Source organism: Phallusia mammillata, chromosome 3 (genome assembly GCF_965637545.1).
Source record: "Phallusia mammillata chromosome 3, kaPhaMamm4.hap1.1, whole genome shotgun sequence".
NCBI classification, from domain to species: Eukaryota; Metazoa; Chordata; class Ascidiacea; order Phlebobranchia; family Ascidiidae; genus Phallusia; species Phallusia mammillata.
Window position 1 is genome coordinate 29085470 of NC_137254.1, and position 13206 is coordinate 29098675.

Below are 13206 nucleotides of genomic sequence, written 5' to 3' on the forward strand. Positions count from 1 at the left end.
GTTCAATTCTACCCAAACGAACTATTACTTTGGAACACTATATACGGATCTGTTCATAAGTTTAATGGTGAAAATAACGGCCCAAATAGACGTTAAAAGCGACATGCTTTATTGGTCAGACGCACACATTTGCAGGTGGCTTACACCTCGCTTCTGCGCACCTTTTTATCTATCGTTTTTATGCGACGCTTGTTTCGCACCTTTTTATCATTCTTTTATGCGACTAAAGTGTATATAACTGGGTGCAATTGATGTGGCCTTCATATCACTGATGATGGCATGAGCATTTGCCGAAACGTTTGAACAATAAAGCATGTCGCTTTTAACGTCTATTTGGGCCGTTATTTTCACCATTGAACTATTACTGCATTAATAAAAACAAACGAATTTACTTAATGTAGTAGTAGTAAAGTCCACTCATTGACCACGTTACAGTAAAACGAACTAATCAATGGAAAATACTGACAATAGCCTTCCAATTGTACTGTTACGCACATGGCGATTGTTACGTCATAGCACGGGGAATAAAAGTTAATCATGCGAAACTGAACGTGGGGATGTAACAGTTACCGTTTAAGGATTAGTAAGTATTCGTACAAGGAACCTTTTTTAGATTTGGGATTCACTTCTATCAATGATCATGGTGCTGCAAAGCCACAATGTGTGTTGTGTTATGTAGTATTGTCGAATCGAACTCGTTAAACCTGCAGCCATTTTGACATGGCAAGACAGTGCGGCCACGACGTGGTCTCGAAATTGTTACATTTTTTTATGTTTGAGGCTTGGGTCGTGAGATGTTCATAATACTCAGATTTGGGTCGCGGTCAAAAAAGTTTGAGAACCACTGATCTAGGATATGAAGGCCACATAAGTTACACCCGTTTATAAACACTTGAGTCACGTGAAGGAATGAAATACTTCACGATAAGACATGGAATATTTGTATCCATACCGTTACGCGAAACCGTTCAACCATGACATATTGATGACAAAGCAAATTAAATTTGATTTAACTTGTATTCCAACAGTAATGACCTTTTCTGAGTAAAAAATCAAAGACAGAAATGAGTATTTAGTTTTACAGTTGTGAACGCACCACGTTTTGTTTCGTATTTATTATCATATTTCATTCCCGCGCAGAAGTTGAGTGCCTTTTTTGAGCTCGGGCAATTAGCCTAACCAAAGTAAATACTGCGACACTTCTATCGTTAGCTGGATTATGAGAATAAATGGCTGCTGTTGTATTCTTCAAGTTGTTGTATTTACGACACCAAGTAAACGGAAATAAAATAGAATGATTAAACTCAACATGCGCAGCATTATATAGGCAACGATTATCCATTTACATTCCACGGAAAACACGCCAGATTAGGAATAGTGTGCTTGCGGACCATACTTGAAATGTAAGGAATGCTGCACTGCGCTAAAGGCATACAAGGCTCGAAATGAGGTGCTAATTAAAACACAACGTTCGAAATTACAACGCAACAATAGAAATCCTTAACAGCTGCCAAAAAAAGTATGTAGCCTATGCGTGAGTCTCTAAAACTTCAATCCATCATTTGTCTTTGGAGTTTGTTTGCACGACGCCAGCAGGATGTGGATAATGCCTTTCCTGTGTTGTGAATGCAACCGCGTCACGTCCTCGGACCAACTGGCATTCATTTTTTCGCCTTGTTTACCATGCCTGTTGCAGAAGGGCAGGCGTTTGTTCATTTCACTGCGGCTTAAGGCGGATATATGGGTCTTTTAATTAAAAACTGCGTTATGATATAACCAGTTTAGTCTGGGTAGCAGCGTTAGTCATAAAATAGCAAACCTCATGCGTTATGAACAATTTTGCCGAAAACGCGATTTTAATTTACCGTTAGGAACGCTATACACGGATTAAAAAAGTAGTTTAGTCAAAAACATAAATGTCAGGGAGCTCGTGTGCAGAAAACATCTTAGTAAAGACGTTTCAATAATCGCTGTTTTCATCAAGTGAAGGTTGTCAACTGTGTTTGCGAATTTTAATATAAAAGCACTGTTGCCTCGAGCCTAAAAATGCCGAAGAATATAACCTTAACCAGTAAGTCGACTCAACTTGTCCCCGCGGGGTATTTTCATTGCAGATTATGATCATAACTTCCAATTGCAACATGTTGCATAAGGGCTAGACTAAAATGTTAAAAGGTTTATCATTTAAACTTAAATTTTATCAGTCAAATCGTATTAAGCAAAAAATCGCTTGATTTGAAAGCCATAGCGATGTCAAAAGACAGAATGAGACAGTACATCACAAGAATGTCTCCCGACCACTATTTTGTGAAAAATCATTAAAGCGGAAAGACAAAGTTATAACTGGGCTTTTCAACCGTGCAGTGATTTTTTCTGAACGGTGTAGACGGCTGTGGCCGCACGCCGTTCATATGCGCTGTACGTAGATAATATAGTTTCAAACGTTATAACTTGGCCAGGGTTTAGTTTAAATCCTTGAGTTTATAAACGTTTTTAATACGTAAAGGCAGATCTTTTGTATTCGTGTAAAAGCATCAAGCCAACAGATGATAAGCTGCAGACAGTGCACGCTGTTGCAAGCTATAAGGTACCATCAGTATAGCTGTTGACGAGAAATAGCCCGTATTGGCTAGTGTTGCCATGCAACGGGACTCCAGTTTGTTGAGAGTAACATGCCGGAAAGCCTAGCCTCACCTATTCTGTTCGATGCCATAATTCGAATCATTAAGAAAAACAGCAAACATTACTTACATACTTTCTGATATTACGTTGCAGTTCATTAAGGTAGAGTAAGTAATTCCACATATTGTAGAACAGTAGAAACGTTTCCCTGGGAACACTGTGGCCAATTCGATGTTGGAGGAAAAGACGAAAAGCTCCAAAACCAAGAGAGAGAGCTGGAATAAATCATGGGACTTTGTACTTGCACTTCTCGGTGGTTCAATAGGACTCGGTAATGTGTGGAGATTTCCATATCTCTGCTTCAAAAATGGTGGAGGTAAGTGGGAGAGTTATATATGGGTTGGTGTTTGTGCGATATAACTAGTAGGAAAGCTATTGCTGACAGGCAGAACATCAAATTCATTGATCTCTTCAGGCAATTGTATTTTTTACCGATGTTTGGACGTCCTATTCAGGTCGCCTTCATTAGGATAAATAACAATAAATGTGCGTTGTATACAGAGGTAGAAGATAATTATGATTATAATCAAAGAAAGGAAAAAGATAATTAAACGCAAGCACGTCACAACGTAACGATAATACTGTGCGATAACGAATGCTTGATTGGGCCTAATGAAGGCAGCCTGTATAGGACGTCGAAATGTCGGTGTATAAATACAAAGGTCGAAACGCATTTAAAGGTTTCAAAGTATCCTACTTCAAATATTGTACCGAACCACAGGCGTTAAATGCAGACATCAATTTTCCTGCAAACGTTACAACTGTAAATAAATGCATGCTTCATTTACTCTATGGTTTGTACATCTAATGTCAAACATTAATCATGAAAACAATGTATCATGCTAGCTGTTTGTTTTTGCTCATGGTTCATCATAAAGCTAGCAACGACCTTACAACAGCTAGCATCATACGGCATATAAGTTTGCATGGTGAAAAAGTAAGAATTGTTTTGTGAAATTTAGGTGCTTTTCTGTTCCCTTACCTTTTCTTCGTCATGGTGTTAGCAATTCCTCTGGTGATGCTGGAGACTTCAATGGGACAAAGGGTGAGGCGGGGAGTCGTACAAAGCTGGGCGATCGTTCCTGTGTTTAAAGGTACAACATAAATCAGAATAGATTGTAAGGTTTGTTATTTATTGCTGACATATAAAATGAAATCAAAATCCCTAATCAAGACAACAGTTTTAGGAATGACATAAACAAGGTCCGCAATATCTAAACCAGTGGTTCCCAACCTTTTTGTAGTCACGGACCCCTTTTATAAATTTTACACGTCCGCGGACCCCCAAAGTAATTAAGCCGTGATATTCGTTTCCTGCATTATACGTTATTATACTTTTGCTTTTGGGGGCAGATCTTTAATCAACCTTCACAGTCCTTAAATCTCAATAACATTCTGTACTGTACCGGCCAATGCAACAAAGAAATAAGTTTTCTGCTGTACAATACTTGAAACAAGCCACTATAAAGTCTATTGTTCATGTGTGTTGTACAATGGAGGTAACAATCACACAAAAAGCAAGTTTTCTTGATCCAAAGATTTGATAAACGGTTAGCACTGGTATGCAGGATTGTAAAGACGGTTTGGAAACTTAAAAATATTGTATACTGTTGGGTAGGGATGGCCCGATAGTACTGTATCGGCGCCGATACTCGATGCTTCGAGCAGTATCGGTACTCGTCCGATACTTTAGCGGTATCGGTACAAGTACCGATACTTTTTTTGAGACTTTATCATGTGTAAAATTGAAAATGAAAGGAGGCAAAAAAACAACAATCATCGGCTGTGACAAAATATTTATGGGACTACATTTAAAAAACGCGTTCGTTTTGGATTTAATGAAATAATATGACCTAATTCGCTACAGCGACTTAATGCCGACTTAATTGGAAGGTTAACAAAGCAAATTTTCCTGCATTATTTGATTTAGCAAAATGTTTTTTAGGCCTGCCATCCAGTAGTGTTGCTTGTGAGCGATTATTTTCTGTTGCTGGTAATATTGTGTCTCCTTTAAAAAACGTTTGTCACCAGAAAATGTAAACAAACTTATTGTCATCAAGCACAATGTGTGAAATGATAACTGATTACTCATTTCAATTTCTGATTACTGTAAAAAAATGTTTAGTGCCAGTAGTTTAGTGTTGTTTCTTGGTGATAAGACTTAAATGGTGAAGTGTTTTGTTTAGGTGATTTATTAGACTGTGTGCGTTGTTAAATTATCTGTGATGGTAAAAAAGCAGTTAATGTGTTAGACTCAGTGTGTTGTTATATTAACTGTGATGGGAAAACACATTACAAATACATCAGTTTGAAAATGTTGTTGCTTGTTTGCAAAGTATCGGGTATCGGTATCGGATCGCAGTACTTTTGCGGTAAAATATCGGGTATCGGTATCGGTTCAAAATATTGGTATCGGGCCAACCCTACTGTTGGGTAATGGCATTTAGAATGTTTGCCTCCACGGACCCCCTAAAACAGTGGTTCTCAAAGAATGGGTCGCGCAGGGTCGAAAAATGGGTCGCGCTATGGTGATTCAATTCTGCCCAAACCAACTTTTTTATTTCATTTTTAAAGTATTTTTAATTCTCCATCATGACTGAATTGTGGCTTCATCTTAGTAACCTAGAGTATTGCATCATAAGTGGTTTTCTGAAAGTTTTTATGGCAGTCAGATACAGTATAGCCGTATCTAACTACAGCCTCACTCGACCACGTTGCTTAGTAAGATGAACCAATCATTACAGATTACAACATACAACAATAGCCTTCCAATTTTACAGTTACGCATATGACGATTGTGACGTCAATAACGCGCGGAATAATAGGACAAGTTAATCATGCGAAACTGAACAAGGATATGTAACAGTTAGCGTTTAAGAATGAGTAAGTATTCGTACAAGAAAAAAAATACATTTCATTGATGTTTGAGGCTTGGGTCGTGAGATGTTCATAAAACTCAAATTTGGGTCGCGTTCAAAAAGTTTGAGAACCACTGCCCTAAAACCATCTCTACGACCCCTTGAGGGTCCGCGAACCCCAGGTTGGGAACCACTGATCTAGACTTATGTTCAGTTTACCATTTATCTTTAAAGGATGCAAAAGCAATAGGCGTTAGTAATTATAAAATAGTGTTTTGTAGCCATTTCACTGAATTCGTTATTATTTCATAGTGCCTATTTATGAAACTACTTAATTTTAGTAGGTAAAGGGGTTAAAAACATCCATTTCAGTGAAATGGGATATCAGCAAATTGGCAAACAACCACCATTTTAAAACTACTGGGGTTAAAACTTATCAAAACAAAACAATACTTTGTATGAAGTATATTTTGCCTGTTGGACATCATTGGTGCCTAATTGAAAATGAATCTTATTGCAATGGAAAAGATATGAGACACACGTAGTTAAAGCTACACAAGGTTTGAACATCATTTCACCCCTTTTAGGTTTGGCCGTCGCCCAAATAATGGTCAGCTTCTATTTCAATGTTTGCTACGCGGTGATTATGGCGTGGTGCTTCAAGTATTTTCAAGTCAGCTTTATGTCTCCACTGCCCTGGTCGACTTGTGGAAACCCGTGGAACACAAACCGCTGCGTGACGGCCAAGAAGAACATTGAATCGTCGATTAATATTACAACATTCGAAAATTCATCCGATACCGATGTAACCTCACACGCGATAAACGGTTCCCACAACGCAACAACCTCAATAGGAGTTACCTCATCAGCAACGGAGTATTGGTTGTGAGTAAATCATATTAGTAACCCGAAAGTGGGTGGTGACAAAAGGTTGATAAAACATTGCAAGTGTGTTAATTCCACACATAAAACATTATAGTCCTTGTTACAAACTATATTTGTTGAGTCTTGGTAGTTTAGTTGTAAGTTCAAACTTAGGTTATGGACTCTTAAGTGTGATTATTTCCAGCCGTGGAATATTGGACGTGTCCCCAGCAATCGAGGTTTCTGGCAGTTTTCGTTGGGATCTCGTAATTTGCCTCATAGCGGTTTGGATCCTGGCTTATTTGGCAACATTTAAGGGCATCAAGTGGACGGCCAAGGTGTTTCACTTATCTTATAATTTTTACTCTTTGGCGCCTCAACAGATGTAAAGATAAAATTTAATTGAAACAGCACATGCTAAAATGTGTGTATGAAACCGTAAGCCAATGGTTCCGAACCTTTCATAGCTCGTGGCCGCCTTTAAGTAACCCTCGGAACCCGTGACCCTGCTCTTTACAAACTGCTGATGAAAAACTAACTAAACTAAATAGTAGATGCTAAACATAATTGGGTCTTTTATCACCTTCACTGATCATATTCCCACAGCTTAAGTGTCTATTTGCAAAAAAAAATGATTACAGTAAATTCCTCCCTGGTTGAGTACCACAGACATAATGTCTTTTAGCGGATGTTTTTAGAGAGTCTACGAGCATGGTCGCCCAGAATACAGCTCGTGCCCCCCTTATGGGCTCTGGGCTAGTGATGGGACGATACCAGGTTTTGAAGCGAGTACCGATACCGAGTACGAGTACCACATGTATACACCTTCGATACCGAGTACCGAGTGCGATTACCGAGTACTTAAGTGTAGTGTTGTACTTAGTTGTATATCACTGGCTAATTTATCTGCCATGGTCGGGGTACAGGCGTGCACACACGCACATGCCGAAAAATGTAATCTCCACCTGATAGCGAAAAAAATATAAGTAACCTGGCGGAACTTTTTCCAATTTTGTGCTGTCCGAAGCAAATATTGGCATAAAGTTGCCCGCATTCTTATGGTGTAATTCGGCCTTCGGTACTCGCACGTTGGTATCGAAAACTGAGCCAAAATATTTCGATACCGAGTACGAGTATCGATACCACTGAAATCGTTCGATACCGTCGATACCGAGTACCGGGTACTCGTCCCATCACTACTCTGGGCCCTGGTTAAGAACATCAATACGAGTGTGCCGTGACCGCTAGCCTGCAAAGACAATTTAGGGTTTTAGGGCAGATTTATATAATTTATGTTCATCTTAAGTCAACATGTTTTTTCTGTTAGATTGTATACGTAACAGCCACACTTCCATTCTTATTGATTATCGTCATTTTGATTCGCGGGCTAACTCTGCAGGGTGCATCACTCGGCTTAAGGTACTACGTCATTCCTGACATGAAAAAGATTGCTAATCCGGAGGTAAGATTGCTGTTTTAGTTTCTTAAGGTAAAAATGTTAAACGGTTATGTTTGGATTTACCGGAAACAATCAGATGTTATTTCTCGTGTTTAAGTTTAATAGTTTTATAATAAGTCTTTTTGAGGGAATTTTCAAACGCGTTTTAGCAATTGTAGCGGCCCAAGTAGACGTAAAAAGCGACGCACAAAAGCGACGCGCTTTATTAGTTAAAGGTTTCGGCAAATTTCCATGCCACAACAGTATTACACCCAATAATATCCGCTTGAGTTACATAAAGTCCAACAAAACTACATTGAATTTTAATAAAATCAATTTATAAACTGCAATTTTTATCTTTAACTTATATTTCACGTTACAGGTTTGGGTTGCAGCAGCTACTCAGGTACTTTATTCCTATGCCGTCGGAACAGGTGTGCTCACAACGCTAGGAAGCTACAACAAATACCACCATAATTTCTGGAGGTAATTCCTTCCTTTAAAGTAAAGTGCAACTTTCATTTTTGTAGTCTACACTTTGTCATATGGGTGTGCTTAGGAGACCGGCTTGATTCAGTGCAATGCCCTCAATAGACGTAGTGTAGTGTGATTTTTCATTTTACATTCATTTCGCATGATTATTTAAAATAAATACTGACGATGCTTTAGAAGCAGAGTACATTTGCCTTAGTCAAAAAGCTAGCAATCTTTTTTTTCTGGGAACAAACGCTCTTATGCTTGTGGCACAGAAAGAGGAGTTTTAAGTCACGCCGGGCTTTTGGCGCCTAGGATTAACTAAAACGGCCTAACTTTATTCTCATCATCACTTGGCCGCAATTGCGCCAACTTTCGGGCCTAATATGGGCGCTTATACAACTCTGGTACATAAGCAAATGCAGTACTTTATTCTTGCTGTTGCTGGTCAGCGGTTTTAGTTTACTCTATATTTAAGATTACAAAAAATTCAACGTTTGCAATTACAGGGACGCAGCTACATTCTCCATATTTAACACTCTGACGAGTTTTGTGAGTGGACTGGCGATCTTTTCCACCTTAGGGTTCATGGCAAACTACCAGGTATTTCAGCAGCTTACCATAAAGACACTTAGAAGAAACAACGTCAAATGCTATTTCTGTACAACAATCAAACAATAAAAAAAACTAACCACCGTTCTCTGATTTGATTAAATCTACAAGTTAAAACGAGAAACAAACAATTCGGTATATTTGAATAGAACATGACGTTGACCAAAACTCGACCACCCTCCCCCTCTGTACTAATGTTTTGACACCTGACCTTTCAATCTCTTTTCGTTTTTATCTGCACACGGTTTTACGAGCTGCTTGACATTCATTTCATTTGAAACGTCATGTTATATACAAATGTATTGACTTGTTTGTTTCTCGTTAGAATCTTTGAAGCCGTGAGCTGTGTACCTAAGTTACAAGTTAAGACTTACGCAAAATAGGCCTTGCGCTTCCTTCTGGACAGAATGCTACGCCTTTTTGTCAAAATGATCTATCCAATTTAACGCTACAGAACACTACGGTGGAAAAGGTTGCAAGCTCCGGACCAGGGCTTGCGTTTATCGCCTACCCCGAAGCATTGTCACTCTTACCACTACCTCAACTGTGGAGCGTCGTATTCTTTCTCATGATTATTTTCATCGGCTTTGACTCAATGGTAAGGACAGGGACAAAACAGTACAAACACTTGCCCACAATTGTGACACAGCAGTAAAAATGTATGAAACCAAAATGTCACACTGGACACAAAGTCGAAGATTATACTGACCCAAAATAACTCTCTCAGAGACTGTTTGTATATTGAACATCCGAAAGAATCAAGTCTGAAACACCGACCCGAAGGGCCAAAAGTTGAGGAAATTTTGACACAAATGAGATTGTGAAGTCAGCCCCGACAATGCATTCAAAACAGAAACGCACTAAATCGACCATTTTTACAGTTTATTTCACAAGAGGCCATAATGGCAATTCTGTTTGACAACATCCCAGTCTTGCGCAAGAGAAAAGAACTCTACCATGCCATTGTGTGCTTCTTAATGGGGTGTGTCGGACTCTCAATGGTTACGCAGGTAAGACGCCAGCGAACAGACGTGTTATCGTAAGCAAACTTTACAAAACTAAAATTGTCTCAAGAGCACCACATAGCGTGTGTGATGTTGAGTATATTTCGCTTGGTGAAACACACTATTGCACTAAAACAACCACCAAGCCGGAAACAGCTGCGCAACGAGGGGCCCCTAACAACTAACAGTTCTATATAATTAATTTTGGTAAACCAGAATAAAATGCATTTGATACTGTAAGCAACTTTCCTTATCGAAACAATAGTCATATGGAATTTCGTAAGCTTAAACACTTTGTTAAAATAGTCTGCATGATCATTTGCTTATTGATTCAATCTTATTATAACATCAGGTCATGACTTCAGGATATATATACAATATATGTACATATATATATATATATATATATATTGCTTTGCGGTATCGTCGGTATCTATAAGCAAGCACAAAGGTATATCTTTTAAATTCATGCGGATGAATGACTTGATGTTGTAATAAATTTGAAACAATAGGAATAAGGGTAATTGTGGTTTTCATCAACGACTTGGAAGATTTTAGTTTAACGTTTAAAGCATATAGTGTTGATGCATTTGATCTTTCAAGGAACTTTACTTGTCAACAGCCATATTGGAAGACCAATCTTTTAGTTAAAAAAGTTTGAATGAACATTTGTGAGTCAAATTTTTATGCGTTAATTAACACAGGGTGGAGTTTATGTGTTCGAGATCTTCAACAATTACGGTGCTTCAGGCTGGTGCATGTTCCTTATTGCTGGAACCGAATGTGTGGCAATTGCTTGGGTGTTCGGCTTCGAACGTTACTGGGAGGAAATCAAGAATATGATCGGGAAAAGAAGAGGGAAATATTGGCTGCTGGTGTCTTGGAAATTTGTGGCGCCTACCATATGTATTGTAAGTACCTCATGCCAAATTTTACTTGCAGTTAGAGCGACTTTGTTTAACGTGTACTTGTTAATCCTTTCTTGGCCTACACGTGATTGGTTGCATCACCAGTGTGGCGTCATGTTAAAGCACTGGTTCAAACCTTTTAACGAGTTCCTTCCTAGACAATATAAAACATATTCATTCCACCCTAAGAAACTACACAGTAGATACTAAACCATACAACGATAATTTAAAATCAGGTCCTTTATATCAACTTCACAGGTCTTATTCCCAGAGTGTAGGTGTCTTTTTACAAACCACATGTACAACTTAAAGTGAATCCTTGACCTATTCCTCCCTGGATAGAAACCACTGTGTTATATGGTGTGTAGTGATCGTGAACCTAGTCTATTTTAAGAAGTGGGCTGTCCTGTTACGGGCGTTGTAGAGTTTCACACTTGGGATTTCACACACACAACTCGTTCAAAAAATTGGTACCAAACAGTCAATTTGTTGCGTATACCTGATACGTCGCTTTTAACAAGCTCCAGCTATTTAGGTTTAGCATGATATTTGTTTCTCAGATTATAGCGGGTTACTACGTGACAATGCATAAACCACTACGTTATCGGGATTACGTATATCCACCATGGGCACAAGCAATCGCCCACCTCATGAGCTTCAGTTCAGTTATAATGATCCCGGCATATGCGATATACAGCACTTATACCACGTGGAAGAACGGAGGAAGTTTTCGAAAGGTAAACGGAGTTAAGCAACCTTGACCATATGCATACAAGCTTAATGATGAAATGTGAAATCACACTAGTATATACAACACCCAAGGTCGCCATTGAGCAGTGCAGACAAAACTAATACGATTTTTATGTTCTAGTTGCTTGGACAACAACCGAACGAAATTGTGAAGGAGGCGGAACCACTTGCCACCTCAACAGCAATTTAAATATTCCAGCAGAGGAAAAAATGTTTTGTGCATTTTTGTAATCGTTAGTTTTTTTTCGACAATTTTACTGCAAACGCCACCAAAAGACAAAACCATGACGCATAAGAGCAAAGTGTTACCTATATTACCTACAATAGGGCTTACCATATCGTCTTTATTTCTGAGATTTGTCCTTATTTTGAAGGGCAACGTCTTAGAAAATTGTAGTGTCTTTGTTATTAAGAAGTGTCCTTCTTTTTGACTCACGTCTTATTTTCGACAATTACAAGTTAAATCCCTGCTACAGACAAAAGGAAACCTAGACCTAAGTTTAGTGCCTTTTTTTAACTCGGGCACTGTGCCTAACTAAAGTAAATACTGTGGCACGTTTTAGCAAACCCTGTTTGCACGACGCTAGCAGGATGTCGATAATGCTATTCATGTGTTGTGAATGCAATTGCGCCACGTCCTCCGATTCATTTTTTCACCTTGTTTACCATGTTGTAGCGGGGTTGGCGTTTAAACATTTTAATTACCAGCCGTTTAATTAAAAACTGCGTTATGAGTTTAATTCGGGTAGATGAGTTCAGTTGTTAGTCACAAACGTCATGTATTTTTGCAAAATTTTGCCGAATGCGCGATTTTAATCTACGTTAGAAACACTATGTAAGGATTAGAAAGAAGTTTAATCAAAAACATAAATGCCAGAAAATTTGTGTACACAGATTACAAGTTAGTACAGACGTTTCCACTGTTTTGTGCAGTGCAGGTTGTCAACTGTGCTTGAGAAGTTTAATATAAAAACCACTACTGCATCGAGCCTAAAAACGCCGCAGAATATAACCTTAACCAGTAAGTCAACTCAACAAAAGTCATTGCGGTATTAAAAGACAGAAGTAGACAGCATAGAACAAGAATGTCAACCGACCAAACTAGTTTTTGAACAATCACAAATGCAGAAACACAAAGTTGTAACCGCGCTTTTAAGCCGTGCGTTTATCTTTTTTTCTGAAACGGTGTGGACGGGTGTGGCCGCGCGCCGTTCATACACGGCTGTGGGCCCATAATATAGTTTTAAAAGTTAAATCTTGACCAGGGTTTAATTCAAACCCTTGAGTTCACAAAACTTTTCAATACGTGAAAGACAGTTGGACAAAAACCAGAAAGTTTAATGTATTCGTGTAAGAGCAGACAGTGCCCGCTGTTTCTATCTATAAGGTCCCATCAGTATAGTAGGTGACGAGAAATAGCCCGTATTGGCTATTGTAGTCACCCAACTGGACTCCAGTTTGTTGGGAGTAACAAGCTAGAAACCGATGCATCACCTACTCTGTTGGATGCTAACACTTATGTATTCGAACTATTAAAGAAAACAGCAAACACTACTTACATACTTTCTTATACGATGTTGCTTCATAAAGGCAGAGCAAGTAACTCCACATATTGT

General features: G+C 38.7%; 1 protein-coding gene and 1 long non-coding RNA gene across 2 annotated transcripts; one reads left to right on the plus strand and one right to left on the minus strand.

Annotated features, from left to right (window-relative positions):
- Positions 1 to 1432: 1432 nt before the first annotated feature.
- On the minus strand, positions 1433 to 2813 carry LOC145217455 (uncharacterized). Its single transcript, XR_013857401.1, has 2 exons — positions 2752 to 2813; positions 1433 to 1687 (listed from the first exon to the last, which is right to left on the minus strand). It is a non-coding gene; the product is annotated as an uncharacterized LOC145217455 (long non-coding RNA).
- On the plus strand, positions 2771 to 12330 carry LOC145217452 (sodium- and chloride-dependent GABA transporter 2-like). The gene is made up of 12 exons (XM_080084721.1): positions 2771 to 2998; positions 3645 to 3776; positions 6128 to 6425; positions 6610 to 6742; positions 7732 to 7866; positions 8225 to 8328; positions 8826 to 8919; positions 9383 to 9526; positions 9810 to 9938; positions 10637 to 10843; positions 11401 to 11577; positions 11712 to 12330. Exons 1-12 carry the CDS (start codon positions 2854 to 2856, stop codon positions 11778 to 11780), a joined length of 1767 nt encoding a protein of 588 aa, XP_079940847.1. The 5' UTR covers positions 2771 to 2853; the 3' UTR covers positions 11781 to 12330.
- The last annotated feature ends 876 nt before the right edge of the window (positions 12331 to 13206 follow it).